The sequence below is a fragment of the Oreochromis niloticus genome, linkage group LG6, assembly GCF_001858045.2.
Source record: "Oreochromis niloticus isolate F11D_XX linkage group LG6, O_niloticus_UMD_NMBU, whole genome shotgun sequence".
Classification (NCBI taxonomy): Eukaryota; Metazoa; Chordata; class Actinopteri; order Cichliformes; family Cichlidae; genus Oreochromis; species Oreochromis niloticus.
Window position 1 is genome coordinate 12,257,920 of NC_031971.2, and position 23,003 is coordinate 12,280,922.

The 23,003-nt window shown below is 41.2% G+C and overlaps 1 protein-coding gene and 2 long non-coding RNA genes across 3 annotated transcripts; 2 read left to right on the plus strand and 1 right to left on the minus strand.

Moving 5' to 3' along the window:
• Positions 1-28: 28 nt before the first annotated feature.
• sh2d3a (SH2 domain containing 3A) lies at positions 29-18,086 on the minus strand. The gene is made up of 20 exons (XM_019360145.2): positions 17,945-18,086; positions 17,641-17,732; positions 17,404-17,521; positions 16,225-16,254; positions 16,074-16,135; positions 15,807-15,955; positions 9,900-9,939; positions 9,635-9,751; positions 8,731-8,874; positions 8,020-8,309; positions 7,816-7,901; positions 6,995-7,114; positions 6,760-6,917; positions 6,427-6,627; positions 4,917-5,078; positions 4,630-4,745; positions 4,119-4,290; positions 3,894-4,005; positions 1,192-1,377; positions 29-701 (listed from the first exon to the last, which is right to left on the minus strand). The coding sequence occupies exons 2-20, from the start codon at positions 17,728-17,730 to the stop codon at positions 526-528; spliced, it is 2,529 nt and encodes an 842-aa protein (XP_019215690.1). The 5' UTR covers positions 17,731-17,732; positions 17,945-18,086; the 3' UTR covers positions 29-525.
• Positions 13,100-15,990, plus strand: LOC112847189 (uncharacterized). The gene is made up of 3 exons (XR_003220591.1): positions 13,100-13,379; positions 14,529-14,624; positions 15,857-15,990. It is a non-coding gene; the product is annotated as an uncharacterized LOC112847189 (long non-coding RNA).
• Positions 18,087-18,175: 89 nt separating the features above from the next.
• LOC109202492 (uncharacterized) lies at positions 18,176-22,876 on the plus strand. The gene is made up of 2 exons (XR_003220592.1): positions 18,176-18,239; positions 19,054-22,876. It is a non-coding gene; the product is annotated as an uncharacterized LOC109202492 (long non-coding RNA).
• Positions 22,877-23,003: the final 127 nt, after the last annotated feature.

A 23,003-nucleotide genomic window follows, 5' to 3' on the forward strand; every position in this document is an offset into this window, starting at 1 on the left:
TTACTTGTATCATAAAAAAGGAAAAACATTTTTGTCTCTTGTTTTATTGCAGTGTTACTCATAAGAAACAAAGTGACAAAGGAAAACTTTTATTTATGCTATCGAAACACCGAAGTGAAAAATAGAGTATCCAGTGAGGCTTCTTTAAACAATGATTTTTAAAAAAAGGATCAGAAATGTACATTTTGTAAACACATTCCAGTTTTTGGAAAAGCAATTTTGAAATCTGGCGCAGGCCTATTTCACAATAAAGGTCTGCGCACACATTCCAGTTAGAAAAGAAAAGAAAAGAAAAAGAAAGTTGTTAAGCTGTTGTTTGACGAGCTCGACATCCAGTCATTTCTCAGCAAGTGCAGGAAAAGAAAAACACTTTTTGCTCTTTCTGTTTTATCTCCCAGTTGAGATGTCTCTTCCTTTACCTCCACAGCACACAGAGGCTCGGCTAAAAACTTTTCTTGTTTTCCTCAAGTGAAAAAAGTGCCGATTTCGCTCTCTGTTCAGAGAAACGGAGGGCTGAGGCTCAGGTTAAAGGTTCGGGTTGTCTTTAGATTCCAGTTTTTTTGAGAGGACACAAAGCACCTTATCAAACTTCTCATATCGCTCCTTCCTGTCTGCTCTTGCGCCCAGCTGACCCCAGAACAGCCGCAGGGCGAACTCTGTGCGGAAAGCCTCGAGCAGTTTGGGGATTGGCTCCCAGCCTCCTGTTGGAACAGTGCGTCGGACACTTGATCAGATCAGATACCACCAAGATACAAGTTTCACAATGCACACAGTTTTTGAGCATAATGCTTTTTACTTTTCCACTTCCTGTCCCCGCCAGTGTTTATTTTACATTATAATGGGCTCCGTGCAAAAACTACTCAGATGAACCAATTATCGGTAGCCTGTGGGAGCAATCCACTTCATTTCCATATTTCACAAAACACTCTCTCGACTTACTTAATAAAGCTGAAGGAAACTGATGCACAGTGAATATTCTGCTCACCATATCACCATCATCAGGTTGCCAGTTTTGAATTTCAGCTCAGTAACACAGCTGCCTCAAGGCATCTTCACACAAGCTGTATTTTTCTTAAACATTTTACTGAATATCATTTCCCCCCTCATTTGGACTCACGTGCACTGAAATGTTAGTTTCCTTAATAACACTAATGATAATGTTGTACTGTATTGTGTGGATGATCGGCATACCTGAGAGCAGAGCGTGTGCGTGCTCCTGATAATCATGGGCATGCAACGCAGCGCTGCGAGCAGATTGGAGGACATCGTAGAGTAGCTGACAGCCTCTTTCGCTGTCCTCTACTGGATCCTCGCCCTCCATTAGCATCAGCAGTGGAACCAGATGTGGCAAGGCTATGGGGCCCTGGACTACAGAGCCTGCAAACAAAAACACTGTACCCATTAACCTCATAGGGGTAATGCAAAGATTTTACACATCAGTGTGTTTGCTTACACATTTAAGGGAATACTACACCAACTGCATATTTATATAAGAGCTTAACGTATATAATTCAAGCCTGACTGATCAGGCAACTGAAAATTTAGTAAAGGAAAAAAAAGGAAAGCCATTGACCATGCTATGCATGTTGATGTTGCATAGTTTGTCTATGAGACGGCATTCTGCAACTTGATGTTTTTGGAACACCACAAACAGCTGATACAAGGAAAACTGGGCAGAGTGTAAATGACTAATTCACAACTTCTTGTGACAATAAAAGAAGAAAACTGCATTGTCACATTATCTAAGAAAGGACTGATAAATGATAATACATGTCAAATTTTAGTGAAAGTTATGTTTTGTGTGTTTTGCCAAAATATATCAAATCACCAAATATTAGTATCGGTCTTAAAAGTCTTATATTGATTGTGCTCTATATGTCATTTCAGTAGTTGGGACCACATCGTCATTTAGGTTTGACAGCTTGTCTAGTAGATGAAGGCAGACGGCTTGAGCATGAATTGAGGCTGCGGTTTAGGGAAGGCCGGGCAGATCCTCATGTAGTAATGAAGAGTGAGTGAATTGAAAAAGGGAGGGAGAGCGAGTGGGGCCTGAAAATGAGAATGCACAGCTCGTAGAACCGGTGGGGGTCATGTATAGACAGAGAACAGGAAGTGTATAGAGGTGTGGTCCCGCTCCTGAAATTCAGATAAACTATTTCCAATTATATGAAAGTTTAACCAAATGTGCACAGTACTGAGCAGAGTTACATAAAGTTCATTTTCTTGGTAGGCTTTCAAACTTAAGACTGTCCAAAGAAGAGGATGATGCTGCAGGGCTTCTAGACAGGTCTTCAGTATCCAGCTGCATGAAGTTATTTAATTTCATTTTCTAACCCATACATGCTTAGCAACAATAATGAGAAAGTCTTGTTATTAATAAACCTATACATTCAAGAGGACATATTATACTTTCTGTGAATAATTACAAAAAAACCCAACATTTTTTTCAATTCTTGGACTAAATTAGAGAAGCTTTAAATGGGGGAAAAATCCCATGCTGGTTCAGGCAGAGAAAAGCCCTCAGCTCCGGTCTCTTTCTCTCTCTGAGAGACTACTTTCTTCTAATTAGCTGGACCTCACCTAGCAGAACCTCCTCAGAGTTATATATGAGGAGCATAACTGGACCTTAAATGAATTTGAATATTACACAGAAATCCTCGTGTAGTGAATTTACAGTGCTGTGCAAAAGTTTTTTGCCTCTAAGGAGCCAGACATCATTAATCGTTCTCCAGGTTTTTCTGATGCTCTTTTAAAGTTTTGGGTGTTGGTAGCTTTTTCACTCATTTTCGGTCCAGGCCTTGTACCTGTCCACTTTCAGATGAATGGTTTTTTTTTTTTATTTGTTTGTCAATGTTAAGAGGTTTAACATATGAATAATTTGAGCATAAAAAGGCACCTAACTCAAGTGATGAATCAGTGTTGTATCTGTGTGTAACAGACAACTTAGCAAAGATGCACTTTAAAATTGTATCTTTAGGCACTTTGTACAGCTTGTGGGGGAAAGATAAATAATTGTTCCCATTTCTTTAGTCGAATCTATGAAAAATGCCAAAGATAACACAGTCTGACAGGCACAGAGTAGTATTTTTGCACCAGCAAGTTATTCCCAAAGAGCTGTTAGCTGTAAACTTGCCATATCTCAGCATTTTCTGCAGTCTCTCCTTAAAAAAAACGAAAGAAAGAAAAAACAAGAAAACTGTGCAAGTGGAGGACAAAAGAAGAAGTGGGAGGCATAAAAAGACTGTCTACAGCAGATAAACAGTCTGATATTCATGTCCTTAAGAAACCGAAAAAATACAGCAGAGGCCTGAGACAGGACCTCAGTGATGAATTGATCCATTTACTGTTTGCTGAAGCCTCATCAGAAATAAGTTGGCTGTCAAGAAGCCATTCTTACGCAAGGGAAACGAGGAGAAAGGGCTGAGGTGTGCCAAATTACACTAGAGCTGGATGAAAATCACTGGCAACGGATATTATAAGGAGAAGGGATACTGCAGCAAAATCATGACAGAGAGAAGAAAAAAGCTTTTAAAGAACAGCTTTGATTGTCCTTCAAGAAGCCTGGAGAACTGTTCCTGAAAACTACTTAAAGAAATTACAAGAAAACCTACCTAAGAGAGTCCAGGCCGCGTTGAAGAATACGCTCATTAGAAATGTACAAATTCTGTTTCTTCCTTACGTACTGTATTTCCATGCATGTTTGCACAGGTTTCAATAAATCGCTGCACCTATTTCACCATTTTACAAGCTAAATCTAAAGAAATGAAGGGTGCTCGAGACTTTTGCACAGTACTGTATTCTTTGTAACGCCTGATCAAACCACAAGAAACAAATATTTCTAACCGCGCTGAACAAAAGTAACTTGCATATACGATGTAAACACAGCCACTCACCATCTCCCTCATTCAGCGACTTCATGAAAGGTTTGAGATTCTTCTCAAATAAAACTGCGCTCTCTGTGTACTCCCTCCTCAGCTCTTTCCATGTCGCCTCCAGTCGCGTTATCTGCACATTTGTATGTAAACAAATATTCAATATATGCAAGAAAACTTGAACCGCATTTTACTGTGAATAATTTTACACCCAGCAATCACAGTCCTCTGTCATAAATACTCCACCTGAGGCATCTCCAGAGCCTTCATCACAGCTGAGAAAGAGTACAAGTTGTGGGTGTGCTCTTTCAGGGCCTGAGCCAATAAGATTACTTTGTGTAAAACAGATGCTCTCTGCTCCACCCTCCCTGTGCAGCCCAGGATATCCACTGCGACTCCCAGTGCTATTAGATGATGCCTAAAAAATGCACATTGAGTGGATTAGAGGCATCTGAGTGGACAGAAGATTGAATGCAGTAACTGGTAAGGGACATTTTTCATTTCTGAACACTGGCTTTCACCCAACCAGAGTCCAAGCAAATACAGCTGAGGTGAAACGAATTTTGTGGTACCCAGAGAATTAGAAAAAAATGTGCAAAAAACCCCAAACAAAGAAACAAACAAACGGCTGACAGCATAAAACTGATCCTTTTACAGTTTCTGTGTACAGCCACGAGATAAACCAACAACACCAAGGATGACTGACAAAGTGTAACATTGAAATGATTTTTTAAAACAGTGTGCAGGCTGCATGTACCTCTCTAATAAATCCTGTCTTAACTGGTGTCCATGTGGCAGAGTGACAAGCTCCAGCCCTGAGCCAACTCCCATTAGCCTCTTCTGCTCATCGGTCACCCCGATGATGCGTGCTACCTGCACAATGAGCGATAAATGGCCAGTCAGATTCCAGATCCAGCTCATGGAAGCAATTTCAACAGCTCATGTGTACATAAAATGTTTATCAAACAACTCAAGATTAGAAACTACTGTTAAATTCAATACAGCTAAAGTTTTAAATGAGAAAAGAGTAAAAACCAGGGACACCTGGCAGTCAACGCTGAGCATGTGCAAAGCCATGGTTTTAGGGTCTGATTGGGTAAAGAGCTCTTTCAGCGTCACCAGGACGCTGTTCTCCAGAGGTCGGTTATTCTCAGGTAAGAGCAGCGACTCAAACTGATCCAACTGGAAACACGACTGTGACTCCATCTGTAAGGAAGGCAGAAGAATATCATATACACACATGATACACATCATACACATTAGTGCGCAGTTATATATAACTGCGCACTAATGTGCATGGATTGAATTTATTGTGAATATGAAGTTAAGACGGCAGAGTCAGGCTTTACAAACTGGCAAATACAATATTATTCTGACACCTGGTGGCAAAAAGGTAGTAAGTCAGTAATTAAAACTGCAGTTGAGAAACAACAGGAAACATGCATGCAATAGTGCAAAAAAAAGTGTCACTTTTAATAACAGTCAAGGTCAATGTTGACATGATCTCAGGAACAATGGAAAACTTCCTCTTATGTCTGGGGTGGCAATCTCCAGGCCTCAAGGACCGGTGTCCTGCAGGTTTTAGATGCGTCCTTGATCCAACACAGCTGATTTAAATGGATAAATTACCTCCTCAACATGTCTTGAAGTTCTCCTGAGGCCTGGTAATGAACTAATCATTTGATTCAGGTGTGTTGACCCAGGGTTATATCTAAAACCTGCAGGACACCGGCTCTCGAGGCCTGGAGTTCCCTATTACTGCCTTATGTACTGGTTGCAGACACACAGATCATAGAATCACTTTACTTTCTATCTGATGTGGCTGCGTACCAGCAGACTCGGGCTGTGTAATCAAAGTAAATGAGAAGTATTTTTAACTGTTGAGTTTAAGCAACAATTATCTCTTTCATTTGAAATAATCTGTCTATAAAAAGTACGACTCTTTGGACCAACAGTCCGATTTATTCACCCCCCCAAAGAGGGGGGTGTATTTTAATCGGTTCCATTTGTTTGTTCAGATTTTGTGTGATGGTAGATACCAATAACAGCTCAAGCTGATTTTTAGTTAAAGCTGACCTTGATAAAAAAAATTATCAAGCACAACACACTTTCTATTTTTTCATTACGAAATATTGATACGTAAAATTTTGCAAAATCACGCTCTGCATGAATATATCTTAAAATCTCAAGTTTTTACAGCTTGCAACTATCTACTTTTAACTGGCAAGACTGGTACAGATACAGTTTCTGACACTGTCAGCTCTGTGTAGCTGACCAAACACTGATGTGGAAGTTGGAGCTGCTGTGCCTGTAGAAGTATGCAACTATATCTAAGAAATGCAGATTTGATAGCACTGTGATGAATTACACAACTCCAACAATTTAAAGAGTACGCTGTTCATAAATCATAATCAAATAATTGGAAATCAAAAGCCTCCCAGGGGAGCATAAAATAGATTTATGTACAGATAAGAACTTAATAGTTCCAGAAGCCTCAGAACCAATGGGAAAGGTGAAAACTACAAACTGGGAGGTAATTATTATGTATACAAACATGTGGTCGTTCAAAGTGCCAGTCCTCCACTTCCTTCTCTGCCTTCTTCTGGAACTGTTTGTCAAACAGCAGCTGTGAGGAGGCTTCTCTTTTCTCAGCCTCCAAAAAGCCAAAGGAAGTCTCTGTGAGGCGGGCACGACTCTGCCACTTTTCTTCCGCACGCAGCCGATCCACATGACCTTTCCGCTGGCTCTGTGGCACCTAAACAGAACAATAGGAGAGCATAAGTCTCCACGGAGGATTTAGTTGTAGCTTGAAAGGCCTTTCTCATTTCTGCAAACACAAACAGTTACAACAGAAAGATGGCATCAGCTGTGAAATTTTTTCTTTTACCCGGATGACCAGCTCATCGTAGAAAGAGGAGGGGTCTGCATCCCGGTCTCTGGGTGGGGGAGGTACAGTATTGGCGAAAACAGTAGAAACCCTGAGAGGCTTAGGAGGAGCTCTGGGGTGCAGCTGCCCATCTGAACCTCTTAAAGTTGCACCACCACCTGCATCAGAGAGAGGGAAGCGTGAGCTTTGTTTGTTACATACAGAGGTCCTGCATGTGCGCGGCTCTCCACGTTACCTGGATGGGAAGGACGTGCGTGTCGTGGCTGTGGGCTCAGAAGGGGCTCACTGCCTGTCCGAAACACGGGGGAGATTTGGGCAGGGCTAGTGTCCTCAGACTGAGGGTTCTGTGGAACACCTGTATGAAGAAGGTGACAGGGCACTGAAGATGGAGCGTGGATGAGTCTTCGAGCATGACAGTGACCCAAAACATATCCAAGGAAACAAAGAAGTGGCTAAAGAAGAAGCACATTAAGGACACAGAGTGATGGAGGGGCTGAAGCTTCGAGTTGGCCTAAAGGATTTAGAGTGTTTCTGTATAGAGGAGTGGGTCAAGATCCCTCCTGAGATGTGTCCAAATGTATGGTGACCAACTACAAGGAAAGTCTTACCGTTGTGCTTGCTATGAAGTACTAAGTCATGTTGGGGATCAAATACTTATTTCACTTAACGTAAATTCATCAAATCAATTCATAATTTTTATATAATGTGTTCTTTCTGGATTTTTGGATAAAATCCCTCTCTCTCCATGAAACTACCATAAATACGAGAGACTGTTCATTTCTTTGGAAGCGAGCACACTTACAGCTTCAGCAGGGGATTAAATAATCATTTCCCCACCACTGTATGTGTAAAATGAGGATCTGCAAATCTTTTAAACCCATATCAGAATCCAACATAAAAAAAACCATATCAAATGTTTAAATTCCAAAAAAGAATTTAAACATATTCCTTTTTTCTGAGGGGGTCAGGACTGGTTTGGCAGCACGAGTGGTACATCGAGCAGCTGACATTAATGTTGCTGTCCTGCGAATACGCTGCATGTTTGCAATACTGTACCAGTTCGTAGGTTGCTGTCAGACTGTGCAGTCTGAAGTGAAGGCCTCCGTCCCACGTTCTCCAAGTTTGCAGGATGACTTCCACTTCTGCCACACATCAAACAATGCTCAGTAACACGATCATTCGCACCTATTTGGTTAAACTTTGCTTTATATTTCAGCGCTCTACATATGAATGTGCACCACACAAATTACGTCCTCGCACCTCAGCAGCGGATTTGCAGCTTCCAGTGTGTCGGCATGTGTGGAGCTGAGGCTGCGTCTTTTGCTAAGCTCGGTCTGTTTTTCTCCACCTGCGACTTTATTACAGCTGCTTTTGGACTTAGCCTGTCGCTCGGTGATGACACGCAGAGGAAGGGTCCGTGTGATTGGGTGAAAGATGACAGCGCCCGAACCCTGGGAGATGGGCCGACGCCCGCCCACATGGAAACGAATGAGAGCGGGAACGCTGTCAAAGCGATCCTCTTCAAACTGGAACAGCTCCCGAGAGTAGCCCTGTCACACAGATGGAGGCGCAGTCACACACACAAGCATACACACAATGTGTCAAGCAAAGGCAGGAAAGACGTATTGTTAACAACAACAACAAAAAAAATGGGTAGTGTAGCTTGCAGCTGTGGTGACCCAGAATCATTACTGTTGCTTTTAAGTTGGTATTGATTAAAAAATAATAATAATAATATGTACAAACATCAAAGAAGCTCTCAAACTTTTTAGCAGCATTAATATTTTTATGAATTATTTTTATTTATATTTGCTTTTTCTATTGATTTACAGCTTTGATATTTTCTACACAATCACTACTAAATATTGCTATAAGGGGACAACGGCCAGACATATCGTATGTGCTGTGTGTGTGTTGTTTGAGACATGGATTGTTGTCAGGTTAGCACAAGCACACGTAACACAGACACACCTTTTTTGGTCGGAGGACCACTCGTATGACTTTAAAGTGCATGGGGCTGTTCTTCCAAAAGCAGGTCAAAACATAGTCGCCAGCGGAGGAGCTCGAGTCTCGGACCAGAAAGTCCCCATCCCTCTCCAGCAGAGACTCGGCAGCCTGGAGAAGAGTCAGCGGGTTAGCTTTGACAGCCAGACAATTCATTTGTGTCAACATCTTTTTTTTTCCCTATATCTTAGGCTTCATGTGGGTTACACAAAGCAGTTAAAGGAATTGTTTAAATTTTTGTGCAACTGCAGCCATTTGCTTTCGGTTGGAGAGGTAAAATTAATACCACACACACTCTCATGTCTGTGTGATAGATACAATAAGTTGCCAGTCAGCTAAAGATAAGTGTTTAAGAGCTGTCAAGAATGATGTATGATTACTGTAAAGGATATTTATGGTGAACTATGCTGTTAAACTTAGCCTTCATTTACTTATTCACCTGTTTTTAAACAGGAAGTGGCAATAAGTCTGTATACTGAAGGAAACTTCAATGCTACCTTTATCCAAATGTAATAAGAGTAGCAGCTACACTCATTATATCCTGTTTGCTTGTTTGATCTGCACAATCCAAAAACTGTGAGAACAAGAAAACAACTTCCTTGAGGTTTCACTGACAGCCTGACAACCTCAAGATGAAGTCACAACTCCAGGAAGTTGTTTTTTTGTGTCTATTTCTGCGCCGTCTGTTTACAGTCTTCATGCTAGGCTGAAACACAATAACGAGCTACAAGGTGTAACTTGATATTTATTTTGTACAAACGTGAAAGTCTAACTTTTCACAGCACAGCAAATAACCATATTTCCAGAGGGGAAGTAAATCTGTTGCTTAAATGTGCGTAAATGCAGGGAGAACAGTAGATCTGATGTGCACCTCTCGGTTCAGCGGTCCGTGGTACCACGCGTGGCTCCTTGGGTCGTCAGTGCTAAGCTTCAGCTCTTCTTCCAGCTCCTTCTTCAGCGAGTCCATCTCTTTTCGACCGCCAAACACCTACAGCACAAAAAACAGCAGCCCCCGCGGAGGCCAGAGATACACTGCTGATTTCATCTGCTCATATTCTGCATGAGCGAGGATTTAAAGGGAAATTTATAGAATGAAAAAGAACACAGCCAGAAAGGCCATGTGCTTAAGCTCTTACCTTCAGCTGGCTGAAGTATGCAGCGACACTCCTCCTCTTGCTGAAAAACAAGAAGTGATTCGGAGTTACTCGTCTGAGCCCCAGAGAGCCACAGATGATGGTGCCATGTTTTTCCTCTGAACAAAAGCAGCATGAGGATGGAAGGTCCAAGGTCTGGGTGTGCGATTAACACCAGAAAAGCTGAACGACTTTTAATAGCCTGCCTTCATTTTCTTCCTTCCTTCCTCCCCAAGCTTCCACCTTCCTGCCTCTGTATACACAAGGCTCGCAGATGAAGAGGTCAGATAACTTATAACAGGGCTGGAAAAAGATAACTCCCACAGATTATATTAACTATTCAATAAAAGGTCCATATGGACCTGCTCCTCTCTGTGTCACTGGAACAAATTATCTGTTTAGGGATTGCTTGTGCACAAACAGTGATGTAAGGGTTACAGTGATTTGAGCCTGGACATCACCACTATCAACATCTACACAAAACCCGCCACATTTTTTATACTTTGGTTTATGTAGAGAAGTATATTCTGATTACAAAAACAAATTTAGGATCCTCAAATCCTACAAGTGCAATTGTTCTGATGAGTCATGTTTTGTGTCTTTTAATTGTTTGTTCAGTGTACTGGTCATTTTGAAGGACATTTGCGACACTGTTAAATTAAGCTCATCAAACTGGGTCTCTATTTTCAGATCTATATATAATCAAGTGTTCTGTTATCACAAAAACCTTTGCAAACAAGTCATAATTTTATATCCCCAAATCATCAAAAATGTTCTTTTCAGACATATAATCTAAAAAACTAGCATGTGTTTATTTTTTAAATGAAAACTAAGTCTTTAACAGGAGAGTTATTCAATGGTTGTTTAAAAAAAGTCCACCAACCTTCCAGAAAAAAAAAAATCCTATGACCTCCATGACCTCAGAGTCCTCAGTGCTGCTCATCCTACCTGCCTTCACTAGCAATGAAGCCTGACTGCAATGAAGCCTCTCTTCCATCATTGTCCTCACTGAATTCAAGACCAAGCATCCACCAGAATGACAGCAGCCCTTGAAAACTTGCTCCCTGAACAGTTATGTAACATCACAAATCCTCATCCTGTATGCCTTTTAAATATTCCACTCAGGAGTTTTCTCCTTATTAACTAATCCACCTGTCATTTGATCTATAAATTTGACAAAGTGGCAAAAAAATAACAATAATAATCACACTTTCCTAAAGCCAAAAATCCAACTTCCACATAACACAAAGCAAAACAGCAAATCCCCCAAAGCGAAGCGAAGCTGCAAAGATCTAAAAACAATTAATTAACTGGGTATGAAGCCTAATCCAAAACACAGGCCAGAAAAAAGCCTTTAATTGTGCTAAGAGGTAGTTTCAGTCTGTGTCTCAACCCTGTGGCAGTGGATAAATACACTTTTAAAAAAAAATGTAAGGAAACACTTAAATCTCCCACATGTTTGCACTGAGGAGGAGACGCTCTGTATCTCATTGGATGGTGACAATAAAGGCATTCCATTCTCTATTCTAAATCACACATCAGCGCTTGATGAAGGAAATACTCAAACTGAAAATCTTTACTGACATACACTGAGTAATTCAAAGAGAACAAAATGATGTCACAGTGGCCAGTGGGGACGATTAATCATTAACCCCGTGAAGGTTGGAACCAGAATCAAACCAAAAATCTGAGATAAAAACTGAAACCACAGGCTGACACACTTTTATCGTAATTTGTCATGGTAGTGTGTATGGGCTGTGCAAACCCACAACAACCTCTGGCTATGCTCCTGATGAGATGGCAGATGATCGCCTCCATCTCATCAGGTGGGTGAAGTCCTCTGTGTGTGGGTCTATTCGGTGGAGTCACCGATACATGACATCCCAGAGGCTCTCAAATGGATTCAGGTCAGGGAAGCATCAGAACCAGTCAGTGGCAACAATGTCTTCTTTATCCAGGAACTGCCCACACAATGTGGCCACATGAGGCTGGGCATTGTCCTGGACCATGAGGACGAGGGCCCGCCGCACCAGAATAAGGTCTGATAGTGGGTGGATAGAGGATTTCACCCCAGTACCTAACAGGAGCAAGGGTATGGTTGACTAACACGTGGAGGTTTGTGTGACCCTCCAAAGATCTGCATCCCCAAAGCAAAACTGACCCACTGCCTGTATGAAGGCTGTGAGCACGCCATCACAGTCTTCATACAGGTAGCAGGTTTAGTGTAATATATGAGTTGTGTTGAGGGGTGACCCTCAACATAACATATGTAGAGGTATGTTATGCTGATAATAAAAACAATTATAAAAACAACAACAACAATAATAATAATAATAATAAAAACGGACATTTTGAACAGAGTGAAGCAAGTTAATTAAGAAGTAATATCCAAGTTATCTTACAAAGATAATCCCCAATTGGTCACTGAGCCTGGTTCTGCTGGAGGTTTCTTCCTGTTATAAGGGAGTTTTTCCTTTCCATTGTCGCCAAGTGCTTGCTCATAGGGGGTTGTTTACTTGCTGGGGTTTTCTCTTTGTTATTGTAAGGTCTTTACCTCACAATATAAAGTGCCTTGAGATAACTGCTATTGTGATTTGACGCTATATAAATAAAACTGGGGGGTAAAAAACTAAAATTGAAGGACATCCGAATAAATCACAGTTTTAAGATTTCCTATGAGGCTCTTAGTTCAACATCCGGTCGGAGGGGCGTTGGTCCGGGCAGAAACACCTGTACAACACGCTGGACAGCCAGCTATTGAGAAATGTAACCTGACACCACATATTTCTATGTTTGATACAATTTTATTAAAATTCTCTGGAAATTTGGCACACCAGAGGAGACCGCTGCCATTATATCCTCTAACAGCTCTTGTTGTCAACCTGAACATTCTTCGACAGAGTCTAAACTTGCCAGTGCCTTAAAATTGTGCAACAGGTCGTTATTTCGCTGGCAAAGGTACAGGTAACAACAACCCAAAAGTAATCACTCTCGACTTTTTGGTTCTAGTTTTACGGCTTCGTGTGCTGAGTTCTGAGTACTGCATGTTCAGAAAATGTCCAGAAAGCCTTGCACAATCCGCATTAAAAGGTAAATTAACTGTTGAGAAAACACCCGTCCTAACCTCCAACATCTCGCGTTAGTTAAAGTTGTTCGTTGTTTAAAAAAAACGGCACTGACGACGGTCAGCGGTCCGTCCTACCTGTCAGCCCGACTCACAGCTCACTCTCCGCGGACATGTTTTACTGTTTGCGGTCCGAGTTCACACCAACAAACAACAGCTGGGAAGTTGTAACCTTGTGTCCGTCTCTGCTGCGGTCCCTCCCAGCTCCCCCCTCCCCTGCCCTGCTTTTCTCTCCCTCCTGCCTGAGTCGTGCTCAGGACGAGTTCCCACAAGTTGCCCTCAGCTCTCCTCCTCCCCGCCCCTGGCCCCGGTGCTGAAACGCCGCTATCTGTCTGGCATTCCTCGGATACCGACGCAAGGTGAGCTGACACAGCAGCACCTGGGACGACAGGAAGGTGGGGAGCTGTATGGGGGTTTATCCTACATGTGGAGCTGGTTTAGATGTCAACTTGCCCAACATTTTATTTTATCACACAAACTGAAAGTCAATATTGGGCAAAACACGGTCAAGGGCGAGCATAGGATTTAAAAACAAGAAGCAGTTGTGGGCTGGGGGGTTACCATGCATAGAAATTAAACATTTTTAAAAAAAGTAGAAAATAGATATTATTGTTATTATTATGAGAAGAAGAAGAAGAAACAAATGGAAATTGGCTAATGGTATTGCATGAAAAATGACGTAAGCAATGTTTTTGCATCGGGGTGAAAGAAGTGTTAAGACGATTTACACATTACTGCGCTACAATCTATAATATTTGCACAAGTAAAAGTCCCTGCATAGAAAAGCAATAGCATCCAAATATGACCTAAACGTAGTTAGTATAAAGAACAGAGCAGTTCACAATGTTGCAGCTGCCGTTTGTTTTATTTACTTTATATACTGCTGAGTAGCTGGTACCTTTTACAATCCGGCATGATTACTAAGTTTATATTTTACATGAATAATCTAAGCAGTATTTAGTAATCAGTGTTATGTAGAGTAACTAGATGTGGCTCTTTATGTGGGAGTGGACAACATGTTTGTCCCTAGTCCTAGGAATATCATGATGTATTGTCCCACATTTTGACTTGTTTTTGCAGGTCATGCACTTTTCTAGTCAGAAGAAGCTTATCCTGTCTAATACCATCCTTATCAGGGAACACTACAAGTCACCAAAAAGCTTTTTTGTTGAATATGATGGAAAGAAATAACGTAAACGTAGTATATGTGTTCATTCTTGGATGAAAATGGTTAAAATTGTCAGATATTGCTCAAAACAAGGTATGCTAGTCTATGGATAGATAGAGTAGCATACCTTGTCTATGCACCTGTCTATCTCTTAGCATTGTTGACATGTCCCACTTTGTCCCACACAGACACAGTGTTTGCCCCACATTCAGTTTATTGGAAACCGATCACCCTGGTATTATAGCACTCCTGCGCATGCATTCCTCATCAACAGATTTTACTAAGTCTTTCTTCAGCACAATAAATGCTGTTTGTTTTATGCCTCTTTATACTTTCACAGATGTTGATAATAGAAAGATAAATTGCTGCTGACCTGTCACGTCCACTGAGGAGGAGCAACAGAAATCTTACACACAGGCATCCCAAAATTTAAAAAGTAAGTGCATGACTGGATGTTATATATTGGATATAAATAGCTTTTGGATCAGTAAAATTGATTTTAACTGCAGGTGAGGTGATGAGCAGACCTATAGAAAGTAGGTGATATGCTAGTATGTAAACGGTCACTTCACACATTATAAAACTATCTTTTCAGACACACTTGAAGCTGTATTTAGCCGTGCAGGTGGGTTTGGTTTTACATCCTCAAATGTTCCAATATCCACATCTTTCTTCAGCACAATAAATGCTGTTTGTTTTATGCCTCTTTATACTTTCACAGATGTTGATAATAGAAAGATAAATTGCTGCTGACCTGTCACGTCCACTGAGGAGGAGCAACAGAAATCTTACACACAGGCATCCCAAAATTTAAAAAGTAAGTGCATGACTGGATGTTATATATTGGATATAAATAGCTTTTGGATCAGTAAAATTGATTTTAACTGCAGGTGAGGTGATGAGCAGACCTATAGAAAGTAGGTGATATGCTAGTATGTAAACGGTCACTTCACACATTATAAAACTATCTTTTCAGACACACTTGAAGCTGTATTTAGCCGTGCAGGTGGGTTTGGTTTTACATCCTCAAATGTTCCATTATCCACATCTACAGCTGCCCTCAGACGAAGGATGCTAACAGCCTATTGTTTGTGCACCGCAGATCTGCTGAAAAACTCCATTGCTGCCTGTTTTGAGAGAAAATAACAGTTAACTGATTCTTTTATGGAGCTCTTCTTCATACGGTCTCTGGATGATTCAAACAAACTGGAACAATGGGTTAAGGAAGGACATGACGTGGTCAAGGTTGCCACTTACCAGGAATAGAGTGAAAATACACGCTTTTTGTAACTTGAATGAACTGGATTTTGTTGCTGGAGATGGCCTGGAGCTAAATCTTCTTCTTTGTAATTGTTTGGACTGTAAGGATTGAACACTCGCAGACGCGCACTTTCACTTTGTCACTGAGTTCTTGACCTTCGTCAGTGGGAGGTGGGACTCAGTGCAGCGTAACATCCTGTCATTTAATATTCATAAAGGCTTTTCATTCGTAATGTCTTTTCAGGCCCATTTATGGATAACTGATTGTTTGCCCCGCCTTACAAACTTTGACTCAGACTTTATGAGGTCAAATGTAATCATTAGCCAGACGTAGGGCGGTTGGGGGGGGTCACCTTACCTGTGTTTGCTGTCCTGACAGGCATTGTTACTGATGTTGTCCTCATCCAGGGGGCGGAGCTGCGAGCAGGAGGCTGACAGGCGATGTTTCTTGTCAGCGCGCTGGAGGCGTGGCAGAACACTCTGACGAAACAGATCCTTCGGCCTCTCCTGCACGCAATGGTAAATCCCCAGTTAGTGTTGCGTCTGGAGTAGCTGTCTGTATTGCGTTAGGACTTCAGCTGTTTAGTGATGTTTACAGCATGCAGTGCAAACTTTGCGACCTCACCAGATCCATGGACGATCCCAGGGAATATTTTCGGTTCACTCTGCGCTTTATGACTTGCCCACCTCAGAGGACAGAAGGACATTTTTAATGGCACAGGTTGACATGCTGGAAAACAGAGTTAAAGAAGAGTTGAAGAAGACGAGATCCGTACCGCTGTCTTGACTGTCCGTTAGAACTGAAGCTGGAATTAAAAAAAAAAAATAGTCAATGTTAATTTAAATGAATTGGTGATGAAAGTCTGTTAGTTTTCCTGTTTTCATTCACAGAACTGTATTTGTTTATTTCCAAGCATACACTGTGACATATACACAGTGCCTGATATTAATTAAGTTGTGAGTTCCCCGTTCGTTCAGGGATCTTCACCTACTTTCATTTATACTAAGCAGGAAGAGCCAGAAAAACCCCTAAAAAGATCAGATTTGACTTCATAAACCGACTCATCACGCACTGCATTAATTATTTTAACAGATTCTGCTCTCTGAAAGTTAAGGATGATTCAACCAAAGATAAGATGTTATCTTTATGTTTGAGTTCTTTCGAGACATACACTCACTGGCCACTTTGTTAGGTACACATATTAATGCATATATAGCACGGCGTGGTCGTTGCCTCCCTGACAGGCTGGTCTGAGTATTTTGGAAACTGTTGATTTCCTTGGATTTTTCCACACAATTATCTCAAGAATTTACAAGTGGCAGTTCTCTGGGTGAAAACGGCTTGTTGATGTCAGAGGTCACGAGTGAATGGCCAAGCAGCTTTGAGCTGATAGGAAGGCAGCAGTAACTCAAATAACCAGACGTTAGAGGCGAGGTACTCAGAAGAGCATCTCTGACCACATAACATGTCAAACCTTGAACCCCTGCAGAGCACAAGACCACACAGGGTGCTACTCCATTTAGCTAAGAACAGGCAACTGAGGCCTACAGTGCCTGGTCTGATGAGTCTTGATTTCTGCTTGGATGGCAGGGTCAGAATTTGGCATAAAAAGACATGGATGCAAGCATGGAAGCATCCAATAGAGCATGTTGTAGGAAATGTGGTTATGGATGTGCTGCATATTTACTGGCTGCACATCCATGACCAAATTTACTTTTGTCATGTCAGTATGAACCAAAATCTTCCAGGATATAAGTGGAGTGGGATAAACTACTGAAATACATGATTTAACAAAAGAAAGCCTGACAAATCTGTAATCTTTGATGTGATAATGCTCCACTTTATATGCTGTCATCCAGTACATTTCAATATTTAATTAGCATATTTATACATGATTTCCAAACTTCCCAGCCTTTGTGTGTACGTGCAACTGCATCTAGTGAATGCATGTCACCGTAGTGTGGCTCCATTCGCTCTCTCTGTTTTGAAAGCTGGTTGAGGATGGTTTCTCTGTGTGTTGCATCCTCTATCCCTGCATCCTTCAACTCTCCGTCCGTCACATTCACCAAACCCTGTAAACAAGTAAACAAACAAACAAAGCCAGACCGGGAACATCATTTAAAAAAAAACATTGATTAGGATACAAGAACAAAAAGAAAAGATATGCATTTTCAAGATTTACTGTTCATACCTCCAGACCATAATATTCACTCTCAAGTATCTTGGTGTACTGGGGCAGGCCGATCTGTCTCAGCCACCAGGCGATGGAGCGATTATTCATGTCTGAACAACAAGTTGGGGGGAAGATACTGATTACATACCAGCACATATGCAAACACGCACATGCTTGCACATGTTTCTGTGCATAAGAGCTTTAGAAGAAACACAAATGAAGGATCAGCCTGATTATCAGCTTACTTCCAGAAAGCAGCCAGCCAGAAGCACAAGCAGACAGTCCAGTTTGCCTTGCAGCAGCTACAGTATGCAACGCCTACCTGTTTACAGGGTCCCCCGTCTCACTCTGGGAGTCTTCTGTCTCTTCTCTTTTTAATATCTCTCTTTCATTCTACTTTTTTCTTTCCTTACTTTTCCTCCCTTCTTTGCAGTAGTCCTTGTCAAAGTTTCTTATATCATTAAGTCTGCCTCTCACTTTCTGTTTGTGGTAATAGTGGAAGCCCGCTCCCCCTCAAACCTGCGGGGTCACCACAAAGCCAATCAGATTTTACACTGGGAACACAGCACCCTCCCCAAAACAGCAAATCACATCGCAGGAATCCTCTTGAGTTCTCGGTAGGTGGAGAGCGCAGGTAGAGACATGCCGTGAGATAGATACAGAGTTCCAAAAAACAAGAAGGGGGATATTAAATGTTAGGCAGCTGTCAGCATGTCAAGTCAGAGATAGGAATGCAGGCCCAGCGGTGTGTCTTCCAACCTGTCTGACTGTCTGTTAAGGTAGCATGTTGTGAGATACAGTCCCTGCAGGAATACCGGTGCTTTGCATGAGGGTGACACCCAGTGTTGAAGTGAAAAGTGACACAGACCTGCCAGTTTTATACAACAAAAGGCAATTTACTCAACTTGATGGCAAGTGCTCAGCATATGTAAAGCCACAGTATGTTAATCTGAAAGTAAAGAGTGTCAGTAACTAAGGAAATTAAACTGGGACAGTTTGGGTGTTTACTTTTTCTACAGACACTGTGGAGCATTAAGTACTTTTGAAGTTTCATACAGATTGCTGTTTTCTTTTTGATATGACTTTGATGTGATCGTGTTATATCATCATATGGTGCAATATTGATTTGGCACAGATAATTATCTTGGCAACTGGCACCAGTGAATGTGTTCTTGTTTGCTGATAAGGCTGATTGCATTCAGCAAGGCCAATGCTGGCCAATACAGAGCCAGTATAGTTGTTGGAAAGTGAAAGGCTACCTGCAAAGATGAAAAGTAAACCGTGCAGGATTAATGTCTTATTAGAACTAGACTTTTAAAGCTGTTTGGCCTCTCAACATAAAGGTTTGAAATCCCTGCTGAGCCGGGTGCTTTTCATTAAACCAGCGTGTCTTCCTGTTTCTCTCCCTCTCATCTCTCTCTCTCACCATAGCTCCTCCCAGCGAGGATGTTTGAGGCGCATATGTAAGGGAGGATGTACCAGTGTTTCATCCAGAACCCTCCTTGCTTTTTGATTCATAAAGGGGAACCTAAGGGATTTCAACATCTTCCATGATGGTGGTGCAGTGCCAGGTTCTTGACAGGAAACATCACCCTCTTTTGTTGCATGTGTACGACCCAAGACTTAAAGGGTTACATTGAACACATCTGTCTTTTAAGTATCGATGACGTTTAGTGAGGTGAGCCCAAAGAATACCAAGAGCCACAATCTGCCACTGTACCACCAGACTTCAGAGTAGTTTGAATAAAAAAAGCTTTTTTTTTGTGGATGAATTATTTATTCCAACATCATCTGCAGTCTTGTTTTACAACCTAGTGCTATATAATTAACATGAATCTTAATTTTTGGGCGAGTGGAGCACAGAGGATGCTAGGAAGCATGATAAAAGCATAATGAATTTAACATTATGAGAAGCAGCAGCAGGTCTGTGGACAGAGTGTGAATAGTCAGACGCTGCTGCTCACATTTTAGGTGCCATCATTAATTTGCATAGCGTGGATTCAAGGCTTCACTCCACATTTGGACCATTCTCTCCAGCAAGATATGAGTTTGATGTCCGTTTTGATTGAATGTGGATTGTGAATTATTTTTTTACTTTTAACATCCTGTGAGAATTCAGTTCAATTATTTATCTCAAAGTGCTTTTTGAGATTTTAAGGTAAACACCCTACAATAATACAGAGAAAACCCCACAATCAGATGAGCCCCTTTGAGCAAGCACGTGGCGACAGTAGGAAGGAAAAACTCAGTTTTAACAATATTGTATTACTGATATGGTTACACCCCAGGGATCAGGAAAAAGTTATAGTCTTGTGACTCGACAGCATTAAATTCTGTTTAGGTGGTAAACTTCTAATCTTCAGTGGAGTAGACGTTATCATTTACCATAGTTTCAGTCATCCAGGTCATAGTAGTCTTGAGATCTTAAAAAAAGGCAACTGTAGTTTCTCTGACAAACTTGCTACATAAAGGACGACAGTTGTTCCATTTGGTGTTCAAATTCAGATATTGCTGGTTTGATTTAGGCCAACATGTGTGCACTCCTCTTTTCTTTGTCCTCCCTTAGAGATAATGTTCTTATCCCGGGTGGTGTAGAGGTCCTGATCACAGCTACTTTGAGTTCCAGTGGGGGATGAGAAATAGCTGAGATGCTCCACTTTTTGTTTTGAGGACTGAAGAAGGCCTGAATGAGACGTGAAATGCTTTCAAAAACCTAGAGCAAAAAGTATTTTCTCCAAGCATGACATCACACCCAGACACAAACTGGTTCGTCCCAAGGGTAAAACACAAGCTAAACAACATAGTGTTTGCTGTGCAGGGCAGTGAGGAGTGCTCAGGACCTCTATGTAGGAGAAACCAAACACCCACTCTGTAAACACAAGGCACAACATAGAATAGCCTCGTAAACAGGAGAGGACTCAGCTGTACAAATGCACCTAAAGGACAAAGGATACTTTTGAGGATGCCACACTTCGAGGCCACATGCAGCCCACTTAAGTTAGCCGGACCAGTGGTAGTCTATTTTATGTCAGTGTAAAGAATTTTAAATATACATTAAATCAGTGAGTTTAAAAATAAAGATGAGCAATTTCAACAATGCACATCAGTTTTTCTACACAACAAAGAAATGCTGCTGTAGTGAATGAAAGAAATCTGTCAGCTGTATAAATAAATGTGTCAAATTTGAGAAAAAGCTCTGGTAGCTCAATGCGCAGACTCATTTCATTCAGTTATAAAAGAGAAAGTCTTTGGTAATTGAAAAAAAACAACAACAACAACTATACAACGAGACCTTTTCTGTCATTTAATTTTCTGAATTTAACTGTTTATCTGTTACTTGATTACTTTGGCACAGTATGAATGGCCATGGGAGAGGTCTTTACCTGTAGGAAAAACTGTAAAACATTTAAAAGTTAAAAGTCCAAAATTTATGCTGTCCTTCACATTTTCCAGAGCTATCCAGTGGGCTGGATCGGGCCTTATGTTTGACACCCCTGATCTATGTCCACTGTGAACAACCAGCATTACAGGTGGTAATTTACGACACCAGCTATCAGCCCCTGATGATGCAGTCTTGATACAGTCTTCCCAGATACTTCAGCCCCCACTCACAGCTGGTGTCAGGTGACCTCAATAAGTCCCATGATGGCTTGGGGGCAACGTCTCACAGTAGGTTCGCCCTTAACCACTGGTGACAGTAATGGCCCATGTCTTTTTTTCCACACCTTAGCTCATGTTATGACTAACATGATCAATAGTGGGTCAACGACCTGGTTCACCTCTAAAGGGGACAACGCCCACTAGGGGCTGAATACCTGGGACTCTCCATATTAGTTTTTAGAGCTGAAGAAGCCTCTTGGATGAGCTGTGAAACAGCCTTACAAACCTCCAGAAGATCTGCTGCCTTTTCTTTCCAGGCTCTCAATGCAGGGCTTTAGGGTTCCATCATAATCACATCATTAGTATCTGTTCGAAATTTAAGAAATGCAATAGCTTTGACTAAAACATGAGGGATGTGCGTCGTACCCTTCATCCACGTCTTCTCTTCTGTTTCCTGGTCTACATGAATCAGCTGTCCGGTCCATATATTTTAAACCAAGACTATGCCAACAAAAGAAGAAATACCCATAAAACCCTCCCTCCGTGCACGCTTGGGTCAAGTGTGTGTCATGCCTAATGTTGCTCAACCATCAGTAATACTGTTACTGTAATACTGCAATTTCATCTTGTGGCCACAGTGGTTGCTGTTCACCATAAGTTAAACCGACTTTTCTTGCAAAACAGCTCTTCCAGACTTCTTTCTTTTTTTTCCTTCCAACTCTAACCTAGACACTCAGATCATTTTGACACATTTCCTGCCACCTCAGAACAGAGATTTGAGTGAAAAGTTATCGGCCATTTTAAAAATAAATGCATATTTTTTAAAAACCTCAGCAGTCATCAAGAAGCCATACCGCCAACATAAATTTGGAAAGATAAATCTGATATTTAAAAATACAGATAACTACCTCACAGTGGAAAGTGTCCTGAACTGTAATAGACGTGTTAATATTGCAACTTTATAGTTCTGAGGAAAGGATTATAATCTGAATTTATTTTTATTATGAAAAGTAAAAGTAACCACAATCTATTATTTACTATGTGACAAATTTGTAGTCATGTACACAACACTGCATGAAAATTCAATGTGTGGATTTCGCATATTATCCTTGTGACTGCATAGGCTCTCTGTCTGAGTACTTTGACTTCCTCCCACAGTTTAAAGGCTTGCACGTTAGGTTAAGTGGTGATTCTAAATTCACTGTAAGTGTGAAGCCGAGTGTGAGTGGTTGTCTGACTCTCTGTGCCAATCTTGCTGTAGACTGGCAGGCTCTTTGGGGTTTACCAGCTTCCTGTCACCCTGAACTGGACAAACACTCAAAAAAACATAGATGGCATTAAAATTTGAAATCAACAGTTGTATGTTTTGCAAGTAAAATGTGCAAAAGCCTTCCATTTCCTTCTCATATATTGGGTGGAGTAAAAATGCAAAGTACCAGTGGAAGTACTTATATGGATAACAATATCCCAAAATTGTACTTGACTAAATACTGCTCTTCTGCTTTGTTGTTAATGAGTGAAGGCTTAAATTACTGATATCACTAGGCGGTACTTCCACTGTTTTTAGTCGCACAAAAAGAAACTCGTAAAGATTTCGTTTGAGATGTTACATCTGAATGAATTTTGATTGTGGGGCGTCTCAGCTGTGAATTTTTTTTAAAAAAAGTGCCAACATAAGGGTAAAATCACCCCTGGGTGCTGTCAGAGTGTTTGAGGAGATGTTTCATTATTCATTAGGCAGCTCGAGGATTTTCCTTTGATAGACAGTGTGTCTCTCTGCT